The 12500-nt window shown below is 41.1% G+C and overlaps 1 protein-coding gene across 1 annotated transcript in view; it reads left to right on the top strand.

The window, feature by feature from the left end:
- Nucleotides 1–12500, top strand: part of aox6 (aldehyde oxidase 6) — a 22601-nt gene that overhangs the window by 1859 nt on the left and 8242 nt on the right. Inside the window, 31 exon segments of the mRNA XM_072670863.1 lie at nt 649–684; nt 686–707; nt 899–995; nt 1836–1941; nt 2107–2232; nt 2818–2880; nt 4013–4027; nt 4029–4091; nt 5464–5475; nt 5478–5546; nt 5676–5712; nt 5715–5832; nt 5933–6030; nt 6286–6437; nt 7013–7087; nt 7089–7110; nt 7235–7272; nt 7275–7346; nt 8067–8081; nt 8084–8137; nt 8139–8168; nt 8170–8208; nt 8211–8257; nt 8350–8516; nt 9717–9766; nt 9769–9804; nt 10116–10274; nt 10277–10290; nt 11224–11284; nt 11286–11351; nt 11573–11730. Of these exon segments, the coding sequence (XP_072526964.1) occupies nt 649–684; nt 686–707; nt 899–995; nt 1836–1941; nt 2107–2232; nt 2818–2880; nt 4013–4027; nt 4029–4091; nt 5464–5475; nt 5478–5546; nt 5676–5712; nt 5715–5832; nt 5933–6030; nt 6286–6437; nt 7013–7087; nt 7089–7110; nt 7235–7272; nt 7275–7346; nt 8067–8081; nt 8084–8137; nt 8139–8168; nt 8170–8208; nt 8211–8257; nt 8350–8516; nt 9717–9766; nt 9769–9804; nt 10116–10274; nt 10277–10290; nt 11224–11284; nt 11286–11351; nt 11573–11730 (2117 nt within the window).

Below are 12500 nucleotides of genomic sequence, written 5' to 3'. Positions count from 1 at the left end.
TATGAGTGTGTAAGTATGTGAGTGTGTGTGTGAGTGTGTAATGAGTGTGTAGTGTGTATGAGATTGTGTATGAGTGTGTAAGTGTGTGTATGAGTGTGTAAGTGTGTGTGTGTGTGTATGAGTGTGTGTGTATAAATGTGAGTGTGTAAGTGTGTGTATAGTGTGTAAGTGTATGTGAGTGTGTGTATGAGTGTGTGTATTAAATGTGTAAGTGTGTGTGTATAAATGTGTGTGTGTGTGTGTGTGTAAGTGTGTAAGTGTGTTTTTGAGTATGTGTATGAGTGTGTGTATAAGTGTGTATGAGTGTGTAAGTGTGTGTGTAAGTGTGGTTGAGTGTGTAAGTGTGTTTTGAGTATGTGTAATGAGTGTGTGTATAAGTGTGTTTGAGTGTGTAAGTGTGTGTGTAAGTGTGGTTGAGTGTGTAAGTGTGTTTGAGTATGTGTATGAGTGTGTATAAATGTGTAAGTGTGTTTGAGTGTGTGTATGAGTGTGTAAGTGTGTGTGTTTGAGATTGTGTAAGTGTGTATGAGTGTGTAATTGTGTGTGTATGAGTGTGTGTGTGTGTGTGTGTGTAGTGTGTGTGTGTGTGTGTGTGTTTTCTGGTTGTCTCACAGTAAGGCTGTAGAGTGAATCTCTGCTGTGTTTCAGGTCACGGTGAGCGATGCAGACCCCGAGACCACCCTTCCTCTCCTTCCTCAGAGACACCTGTATCCTTACTGGTTTCACTGGTTTTAGTCTTTAGTCTTAATGGTTTCAGTGTAAAAGGGTCAAGTGCCCGGCCTAGCTCACTGTAAGGGGTGGGGGAGAAAAGTGTGTGTGTGTGTGTGTGTGTGTGTGTGTGTGTGTGTAGTGTGTGTGTGTGTGTTGTGTGTTTTTTTCCTTGACCGTGTGTGCGCAGTGCGTCTGACGGGCAGTAAGTCCGGCTGTGGAGGAGGAGGATGTGGAGCCTGTACTGTAATGCTGTCCAGATACGACCCTCTCACCAAAACCGTCCAGTATCCTTCCCTCCCCTCGGCTCGGCTTGGCTCAGCTGACCGGTAGGGTGTAATAACCTGGTTAATGGACCTTCATTCATTAGTAATAAGCATGAATAAGCCAATATTAGGCCATGCAGATCTCACAGTACAGCCAGGAGAGCTTTTACTGTAACGACTGAACTTTAGTCCGGCGTGTAGGAGAGGAGGGCCGAACATGTGACCACAGATCTGCCAGATAGGGCGCGTTGCCTCGGTCCAGCCTGAGTCCAGGGCAGCTTTACAGGAGGAGGGAAAAACCTCCTGAACTTTCAATGGAAGTCAGTGTAAAACGGTACGTTGCTCCAGGTCATTTTGGAGCCTTTCTACTTTAGGCTGCACCCATTGCTGCCACAGATGTGCAAATGCACACACACACACAGCTTGTCTAGTCCCCTGCCAATAGAATAGGACTCAACCTAATTAATGCCAGGGGTGGGCTAGTACAGGGCCCTCACTAACACTCTTGTGTTGCTAAATGCAATCAAATCCTCACAGCAATGGAAGAAGCAGTGAATGAGCAGGCGTCCCAATACTTTTTGTCAATATTGTGTATGTATATTATTGATGTTCTGAGTGTAAATAAGCGAACAAATCCTCCACAGGCAAGACTGAGGAGGGGGAGAAGAAGAGCGCCATCTGCCCACCCGGAGAGAGAGCACGGCCAGTTGTGCTCCCTCAGACTCCGGCTGCCGATGGCAAAGCGGCATGGCTGACCAGGCTGATGTGAATTTAGTGGTCAATCCTTTATTTGGGTGAAAAGTGGAGGGAGAATTCAGTTTAACCCTTTAATCCCTGCCTGTCATTTCCTTCACTGTGGAGTCATTTCTCGGTTAATGCCTGTCTGATGCCCGTGTGCCAGCTGGATGGGGCTGCCGTCACCACCGTCGAAGGCATCGGCAGCACCAAGACCAGGTTACACCTCAGTGCAGGTAGTCCAGATTATGATGGGGAGCAGATAAGTCTGCAGATCACAGACCTAAGGTGATGTTGGGGCTTTTATTTTTGGCAGGTGTGTATAGCGGTCATATATTTGTGTGTGTGTGTGTGTGTGTGTGTGTGTGTGTGTGTGTGTGTGTGTGTGTGTACTCAGGAGCGTATCGCGAAAGCCAATGGTTCTCAGTGTGGTTTCTGTACTCCGGGGATGGTGATGTCCATGTACACACTGCTGAGGAACAAGCCCAAACCCAGCATGGAGGACATCAGAGAGGCTCTGGGATGGTAATACACACACCTGCACACACTCACACACTTTGAGGAGGGGAAATAGGACCACTAGGGGGCATATCTGGAGATGTGACGACCACTAGGGGGCATATCTGGAGATGTGATTACCACTAGGGGGGCATATCTGGAGATGTGACGACCACTAGGGGGCATATCTGGAGATGTGACGACCACTAGGGGGCATATCTGGAGATGTGACGACCACTAGGGGGCATATCTGGAGATGTGATTACCACTAGGGGGCATATCTGGAGATGTGACGACCACTAGGGGGCATATCTGGAGATGTGAACGACCACTAGGGGTCATATCTGGAGATGTGATTACCACTAGGGGGCATATCTGGAGATGTGACGAACCACTAGGGGGCATATCTGGAGATGTGATTACCACTTACGGTATATCTGAGGATGTGACGACCACTAGGGGGCATATCTGGAGATTGTGACGACCACTAGGGGGCATATCTGGAGATGTGACGACCACTAGGGGGCATATCTGGAGATGTGACGACCACTAGGGGGCATATCTGGAGATGTGACGCCCCAGTCTTAATGTATACCGTTCTGTTTTTGTAGGGAACCTGTGCAGATGTACGGGATACCGGCCCATCATCGATGGCTATCGGACCTTCTGTGAGGTGCGTAATCAGCTGCTCAGCTGTAAGTCCTTCAGTACAGAGGACCCCGCTGTTTATACTACTGCCCGTCCTCTACTGCCCGTCCTCTACTGCCCGTCCTCTACCGTCCATCCTCTACTGCCTGTAACATCTACTACAGGTGTGAGGATAGACAGGAACAGTGCGCAGAGCCAACAAACGGCCAGCTTTCACAGATCATGCCTACATCATGATATATTAATATTTTCTGTGCTGTTATTTTAATTATTATTTTTTAATTATCTAATTATGTATATATTATTCTGTATTTCTTTACATTTAATTATGTATTTTATATTTTATATATATATATTTATTTATAAATGACAGTATTATATTTATTTCTTTATTTTTAATATATAATATAATATTTTTTAGTTTATATTTTAAAATAATATATAATATTTTTAGAATAAATATGTATTTATTTGTTAAATATTTTATGTATTATTTCATGATATTATTAATATTTTCAGTGCTATTATTTTACTATATTAAACTGTATTAACATGTTAATGGTATATATTAGTTATTCTGTATTCTCTTTATATTTATTTATTTATTTTATATTTTTATATATTTATAAATGACATTATATTATTATATTTATTTATATTATTTTTATTTTATATTTATAATAATATATATTATTATTATTTGTTATATATTGATATTTATGTATTTGTATTTTTGTTTATTATTTATTATAAAATTGTATTATTATTATTATTGTTGTTATTATTGCTGTAAAATGGCTTTCTGCTGCCCGTCATGTGAAGCACATTACCTGTGTCGGTCAGAGTCAGTAGCGGATTAGTCCGTGTCTAATGATGGACTGTGGAATGGGTCAGCATGACTCAGCAGGTTCGCCTGTTCTCAGCTCTTATGTGCTGGTCTGAACTGAAAGTCAGTGAGCGTGGTCAATCGGTCATTTCTTACTGATTTGATATATATAAGCTGCTTCTCTATAAATGTAAACAGTGACCCGTCTCCGAAAGCCGAGCAGCATCACCTCTGCCACTCCAGGTCGTCGGGCACCTCGGGCCGTGTTGGAGGTCTGGATATGACGAGCTGTAGGTTTGATTAAGGCATTGATCTGTTTTTCCTCCTGCAGAGGGAGGACTGCTGCTCAGCTGGACGGCAGTGCCTGCCTGCATGATGAATGAAGTGGACCTTTGGAGCCTGCTGAGAATGTGAGATAATCACCTCAGGACACTCGCTGACCCGATTAACTGTTATTTAACTCGTCTTGGGGTGTTTCTGCGCCAAGTTTTAATTCTGTAATAATAAAGTCTAAACACACTTCACTCACTGTTAATGCTGTGAGTATAAGTTTTGCAGAATTCTCACAGTGTAACAATAATATTTGCATACTTCTTATACTGTAATAATAACTTTACATCATTTGTGTGCTGTATGAAAAACATCTACACACTTTTATACTGTAATAATAACATCTGAACACACTGTATTAAACTTTATAATGCTATGAGAATAGGTTCTGCATAACTCTTATAGTGTAAGAATAATATTTGCACACTTTTTATACTGTATGAAACAACTTTTGCAATCTTTGTATACTGTAAAAATTACTTTTGCACAACCATTTTTAGTGTAAGGACAACATTTGAACATTAGAAAAAACCTTTTGCATACTTTTTACTTTTTAAGAATTTTTCAATTTTGCAAATTTTTGCAATTTTAGAATTTTGCAGGTGTTTAAATTGTAAAACACCAGGTGTTTATAAGTTTTAAAATTTTATGAGTTTTAAATATTTTTCATTTTTGCAATTTGAGGAATTTTACAAGTTTTAAAAGTTTTATAATTTTACAATAATTAAAATATTAGAATGTTTGCAATTTTAGGAATTTTACACCATTTTAAAATTTTAGGAATTTAGCAATTTTACAATATTTTGCAATTTTTAGGAATTGTACAACGTTTTTAAATTTTAGGAATTTTACGTTTTTAAATTTTAGGAATTTTACGTTTTTAAATTTTAGGAATTTTTACACATTTTTTAAATTTTAGGAATTTAGCAATTTTACAATATTTTGCAATTTTATGAATTTACACGTTTTTAAATTTTAGGAATTTAGCAATTTTACAATATTTTGCAATTTTAGGAATTTTACACATTTTTAAATTTTAGGAATTTAGCAATTTTACAATATTTTTGCAATTTTAGGAATTTTTACACATTTTTAAATTTTAGGAATTTAGCAATTTTACAATATTTTGCAATTTTAGGAATTTTACACATTTTTAAATTTAGGAATTTAGCAATTTTACAATATTTTTGCAATTTTAGGAATTTTACACATTTTTAAATTTGAGGAATTTTACATTTTTACAATTTATTTGCAATTTTAGGTATTTTACTGGTGTTTAAATTGTAGGAGTTGTACAATTTTAGGACGTCTATACAGTACACTTCTTAGTACAGAACTTGGACTGCTAGAAGCTACGCTTGTGGTTCTGACTCTGTTCTGAATGTATTTCTGTTTGGATTCGGAACGCTCTGAGATCTCAGTCGTGACCATTGGTTTTCTGTCCCGTCTCAGGGTCAGCCGGATGGCGTCCGGGTACGGAGGAGTTTCTGCCGCTGGACCCGACTCAGGAGCTCATCTTCCCCCCAGAACTAATAGTGAGGACTTTGTGCATTGCATGTGTGCCTGAACAGAGTCAGCAGAGTCAGCCAATTACAGGAGAGCTTTGGTGTGAAATTAATTTACAGTTTTTAATGGATGTTGATTTTTTTACGGACTCTGAGTAGAGACTGGCCGAGACAGCGGAACGAACCACTCAGACGTTCGGGGGGAGAGGATGACCTGGATCTCCCCCGTCTCTCTGAATGAGCTTCTCCAGCTGAAGGCCCAACACCCACAAGCCCCTGTCGTCATGGGCAACACCAATATAGGTGAATATACTATGTATATATCCTGTGTGTTTATATGTGTGTATATATACTAAATTTTCTCGCCCATGTTAAAGTTCTCCTCCTGCTTTTCTGATTGGTTGTCTTCTGGACAGGATCTGGACATCAAAGTTTAAAGGAGTCGTCCATCCCATAATAATCTCAGCCTCTCGCGTGGGGGGAACTGCTCGAGGTCAAGCACATGGCCCGAAAGGTAAGTGTGTAACGCTCTGCATGCGTGGAACCGTGCAGTGCGCTGTGTGTAGTCCACTAGGGGGGCCGTATGAGGTTCTGGCCGTTTGAACGCCAAGGAAAGTTGGTTAGAGCTTGATGCTAACAAACCCTTGACATTGCATAGGGACGCTAGCGGAAGTTAGCGTGTCCTGTTGGGGACTCTGACCCTCCTTCGGCAGGTGAGTGTGTGTGTGTGTGTGATTATGAAGGAACCTCACGAGTGTGTGTGCTTCAGGTGTGAGCATCGGCGCGGGCTGCACTTTGTCTGCAGTGCGGAGTGTGTTGGAGAAGAGTGTGTGTTCTCTCCCCGCGGAACACACACAGACGCTCGCGGCGCTGCTGGAGCAGCTGGGACGAGTGGGTGGAGAACAGATTCGCAACGTAGCTGTGAGTGACACAACACACACACACACACACACACACACACATAGAGTTAACACTTGAAATCGCATTGAGATGCTAATGGAAATTAGCATCATCATCACCCGGGCAAAAGTTTGTGGACACCCCTTCTAATGAATGCATTCAGCTACTTTAAGCTGCACAGATGTGCAAATGCACACACACAGCTTGTCTAGTCCATGTAGAGAAGAAGTACTGCCAATAGAATAGGACTCTCTGCAGGAGCAGATCAACATCATGACCCTATTGGCTCCATGCTGCCTAATAATGCCAGGCGTGGGCTAGAGGGGTATAAAAGCCCCACCAGTCATTGAGGAGCTGTGAAGCAGTGGAGGAACTGTGTTTCTCTGGAATGATGGTGGAGGAGGAGCTCCATCCAGTTCTTTTGGATGGGATCAGCACTGCTCTTTGTATCCTCACGATTTAATAAATGAGTAGGTTGTCCCAATACTTTTGTCCCGTATATTGTGTGTGTGTGTATGTACATTATGCTATGGTTATTATAGAATCTTTTTCTTTTCTCTATTTGCGAATGTGTGTGTGTGTGTGTGTGTGTGTAGACTCTGGGTGGTAACATCGCCAGTGCGTATCCAAACTCGGACCTGAACCCTGTTCTAGCCGCTGGGAGTGTTCGGTTCGGTCCTGCTGCTGTCCAAAGGTGAGCTAATCTCTTACTTATTAAACACGCTGTATAGCAGAGCAGCCTAAAGCAGGGGGGACTACACCACCCCATTACTCCCTCACCAGTCTCTCCCCGTCTGTGTTTGTGTTTGTGATCCCAGACGGGAGACGGGAAGTTCTCCTGGACAAGCATTTCTTTTGTGTGGCTTCGGGAAGACGATCCTCAAACCGGAGGAGATTGTGCTGTCTGTCTTTATTCCTATGTCCAGAAAGGTCAGCTCCCATCCTGTCCATCTGAAATTAAAGCTCTAATATCATTAATATCCAGTATGAAGCTCTAATATCATTAATATCCAGTATGAAGTTCTAATATCATTAATATCCAGTATGAAGTTCTAATATCATTAATATCCAGTATGAAGTTCTAATAACATTAATATCCAGTATGAAGCTCTAATAACATTAATATCCAGTATGAAGCTCTAATAACATTAATATCCAGTATGAAGTTCTAATAACATTAATATCCAGTATGAAACTCTAATATCATTAATATCCAGTATGAAGCTCTAATAACAATAATATCCAGTATGAAGCTCTAAGAACATTAATATCCAGTATGAAGCTCTAAGAACATTAATATCCAGTAATGAAGCTCTAATATCATTAATATCCAGTATGAAGCTCTAATAACATTAATATCCAGTATGAAGTTTCTAATAACATTAATATCCAGTATGAATCTCTAATAGCATTAATATCCAGTATGAAGTTCTAATAACATTAATATCCAGTATGAAGTTCTAATAACATTAATATCCAGTATGAAGTTCTAATAACATTAATATCCAGTATGAAGCTCTAATATCATTAATATCCAGTATGAAGCTCTAATAACATTAATATCTCAGTATGAAGTTCTAATAACATTAATATCCAGTATGAAGCTCTAATAGAAATAGAAATAATAAACGTGTGTGTGTGTGTGTACAGGGGGAGGTGGTTTCGGAGCGTTTCGTCATGCTCCCCGTAAGGAGAATGCTCTGGCCACGGTGAACGCTGGAAATGCGAGTGTGGTTTGAGGAGGGTTCTGATTGTGGTGAAGGAGATGAGTGTTTATTACGTTGGGGTGGGGACCCTGCACGGTCAGCGCTGGAGAAGACCGCCCGGCAGGTCATTGGCAGGTAAAAGCAGGTCTTTAGTAGGTGTAGGCTGCTGTAGGACAGGTGTGTCCAGGTGTGTTGAGAGGGTGTTCTTGTCTGTTTTTGGGGGGCAGGCCGTGGACAGAGGCGACGTTCAGTGATGCCTACAAGGAGCTGGTTGATGAGGTCACTTTAGGGGCGTCGGCTCCAGGGGGTAAAGTGATGTTCCGCAGGTCCCTGACCCTTAGCCTGCTCTTCAGGTTCTACCTGCATGTCCTGCAGCACCTAAAAGATACGGTGAGTCCTCCATTGTCACCTGGTCTCAACGCCTTAGCAACACCAATAGCAACCATTTGTGATGCTATGGCAAGCATCTAGCAACTCAATGGCAACCACCAGCAAGACTATAGTAACTGCTAAGCTAGCAGGATCACGGCGAACACCTAGCAGCCACTACATAACACCATAGCAACCACCTTAAATACCATAGCACCAACCTAAGCGAACAATAGCACCTACCAACAACTTAGCAAACACCATAGCAATCACTATGCAACACCATAGCAACCACCTGAAGACCATAACCACCACCTAGCATGACTGCACCAGCAAAAACATCATATAGCAACATTTCAATCATGTTGCAACCATTTAGCAACACCATAGCAACCACCTAGCAACATCACATCAAACACCTAGCAACATCACAGCAACCACCTGGCATACCACAGCAACCATGTTAGCAACACCATTTTACCCACGATGGCAACACTTTAGCAACACCATAGACACTTCCTAGCAACAGCATGGATACATCAGCAAAAACATAGAATCCACATAGCAAACACCATACAACCACGTAGTAATCACTTAGCAACATCATAGCAACAGCATCAACCTCAAATGCCTAGCAACATCATAGCAATTTTCTGGTATACCATAGCAAACAGCAATCACCATAGCAACCACTTAGCAACATCACATCAAACACCTAGCAACACCACAGCAATCACCTATTAACCACTTAGCAACACCTTAGCAACCACCTAGCATCACCATAGCAAACATCTAGCAACATCACATCAAACACCTAGCAACATCATAGCAACCACTTGACACACCACAGCAACCACCTATTAACCACTAAGCAACATCTTAGCAACCACCTAGCATCACCATAGCAAACATCTAGCAACATCACATCAAACACCTAGCAACATCATAGCAACCACTTGACACACCACAAGCAACCACCTATTAACCACTAAGCAACACCTTAGCAACCACCTAGCATCACCATAGCAAACATCTAGCAACATCACATCAAACACCTAGCAACATCATAGCAACCACTTGACACACCCCAGCAACCGCCTATTAACCACTTTGCAACACCTTAACAACCACCTAGCATCACCATAGCAACCATCTAGCAACATCACATCAAACACCTAGCAACATCATATTGAACACCTGTCTGTGTTTGTTGTCAGAATGTGAGCGACGGGAGGCAAATTCCCCGAGGAGCAGCTCAGTGCAGTGGAGCCTCTTGCCCAAACGTCATCCAGCCCAGCTACCACGAGTTCCAGGTACCGCACCCTGCCTTGCCTGCGGAACACTAGAGTCTCATACTGCAGTCCACGTTCTAGATAACACTTCTGCAGTCCTGCAGAAGTCAGTAAACACATCATCCAGTAGAGATCATTGAGAACACCTCCACTGCGCTTTGAGGAGAGAGTGTGATGGTTTTAGGCCTGCCGTTAGCATCACGCTAATTGGTGTACATCAGCCTCCATTGCACATTAGCTACTAGCTCGTAGCTCCAGCGGCTAAAACGAATTGTCTGATGAACTATCGCTTTAAATGAGAGAGGGTTTTTTGCGTGTGTGTTGATGCGCAGGACGTGTTGGAGGGTCAGTCCGAGCAGGACCCTGTGGGCCGGGTGGTCCGGCACCAGGTCGGCTCTGTCCCACGCCACGGGAAGAGGGCCGTGTACTGCGACGATTTCCCGCACACTGACGGAGAGCTGTTCCTGTCTCTGGTCACCAGCACCAGAGGCCTCACGCCAAGATCACGTAAAGCACCTCACACACACTCTCCTCACAACACAATGATCAGAGAAGAACACCAGACACGGAGAACGTGTGGAACCAGAACAAATGATTCTGAATCAGTGGAGAACCCTAAGGGTGTTCTAGATGTTCTGAGAAGGTCTAATGATCTGTGGGAAGATCTGGGATCTATCTTTAGTAGAACGAGGCTGGGGTTAGAACGAATTAACACCACTCTAGTCCTTCTGGAGGTTCTAGATAGGCTGTGAGTGAGCACAAAAAACATTACTCTAGTCCTTCTGGAGGTTCTAGGTAGGCTGTGAGTGTGAGCACAAAAAACGTTAGTCCTTCTTGAGGTTCTGTATAGGATGTAAGGGTGCGTGGTAGTGTGAGCACAATAAACATTACTCTAGTCCTTCTGGAGGTTCTAGATAGGCTGTAAGGGTGAGTGGTAGTAGTGAGCACAATAAACATTACTCTAGTCCTTCTGGAGGGTTCTAGATAGGCTGTAAGGGTGAGTGGTAGTGTGAGCACAATAAATATTACTCTAGTCCTTTTGGAGGTTCTAGATAGGCTGTGAGTAATGAGCAGTAGTGTGAGCACTTTAAGCATCATTTAGTTCCTCTGGAGGTTCTAGGTCAGCTGAGCGTGTGAGCAGATTAAACACCACTCTAGTCCTTATGAAGGGTTCTAGATTAACTGAGTGGTTGTGTAAGCAGAACAAAATTCAGTAGTCCTTCAAATTTTATTTGACGGGTACCTGTAGTGGAATCCTTTTTGGTTCTATTGAGAACCATGTGCTGAATATGCTGTCGAATCATGGTTCTATGAGTTCTATGCAAAGGGTTCTTTGAGTTGTTGTCATTCTATATAGAACCATTGCCTTTGCTGAAGAACTCTGGCCCTACACCCACTGATCTGAGCACATTTGGGAACGTTTGTGGGTTCTGTTTTCAGCCATGTGGATGTGGGTGGAGCTCTGAGCTTGCCTGGAGTGGTGGACGTCTTCACTGCGGACGGACATTCCAGGCAAGAGGTTCAGGACCTTCGTCGCCATCGAGGAGGAGCTGATGGCTGGAGATGAGGTAGCATCTTTTCTTCACTGCAGAACCGGAGGAACCCGATTGATCTCTGATCAGACGAGTCGTGTTCTGTATCTGACCTGAGCTCCTTCAGGAGATGCTAGGCTAACGCTGCGAACAGACACAGCCCGTCTCTCAGAGACAGTCAGGCGTGGTGTTGGTGGGTGGGGTCTGAACAGAAGGTGAGTGTTTCTGCTAAGCTCTCCTCCCTCACCTGTTTCCAGGTGACCTGTGTGGGGTCAGGTGATTTGTGCGGTGTCGTCGCGGATACAAAGCAGCACGCCAAACTAGCCGCCGCAGCGTTGAGGGTCAGCTATGAGGACCTACCGGACCCCAGTCTTCACTGTAGAGGTCAGAGACCAGCGGCAGAAACAGCACTCATGTACACGGACACTGTGATGCTATTATTATTATTATTATTATTATATCATTATATTTTTACTATTATTATTTTTATTTGTACTATTAGTACAAATAAAAATAATAAATAAAAATATAATATATAATATATTATATAAATATATAAATAATAAATAAAAATGAGTACTAATTTTATTAGTAGTAGTAGTAGTACAAATAGTAATAATAATAGGAAAAAATATAGATATGTCAATTATTGTTATTATTATTATTATGTTTTTTGTAAAAACTATGATCATTTTTTTATTATTATTTGTATTATTTATTTTAATTTATCGATTTTTAAAATTATTATTATTAGTAGTAGTAGTGTTTATTATTACTATTGTTTTTTTTACTATTATTATAATTTTTTACTATTGTTGTTATTATTTTTACTATTATTGTTAGTAGTTAAAGTTTATTATTTTATTATTTTTACTATTATAATTCTTTTACTATTATTTTTTTTATTAGTTATTTTTATTTAGTGGTGTTATTATTTTACTATTGTTATTATAATAATTGTTACTTTTACTAGCATTATTATTATAATTATATCATTATTATTATGTTATTTTTACTAGCATTATTATTATAATTATATCATTATTGTTATTTTTTACTAGCATTGTTATTATTATTATTATTATATTATTATTATTAGGTTTTTTACTCTAATTATTATTATTATTAGCGGTAGTAGTGTATTATTATTATTATTATTTATTATTATTATTATTAATATTATTT

Source organism: Salminus brasiliensis, chromosome 25 (assembly GCF_030463535.1).
Source record: "Salminus brasiliensis chromosome 25, fSalBra1.hap2, whole genome shotgun sequence".
In the NCBI taxonomy this organism is placed as follows: domain Eukaryota; kingdom Metazoa; phylum Chordata; class Actinopteri; order Characiformes; family Bryconidae; genus Salminus; species Salminus brasiliensis.
The sequence above is the reverse complement of the archived record's forward strand: the minus strand, read 5'-3'. Positions and strand labels throughout refer to the sequence as shown.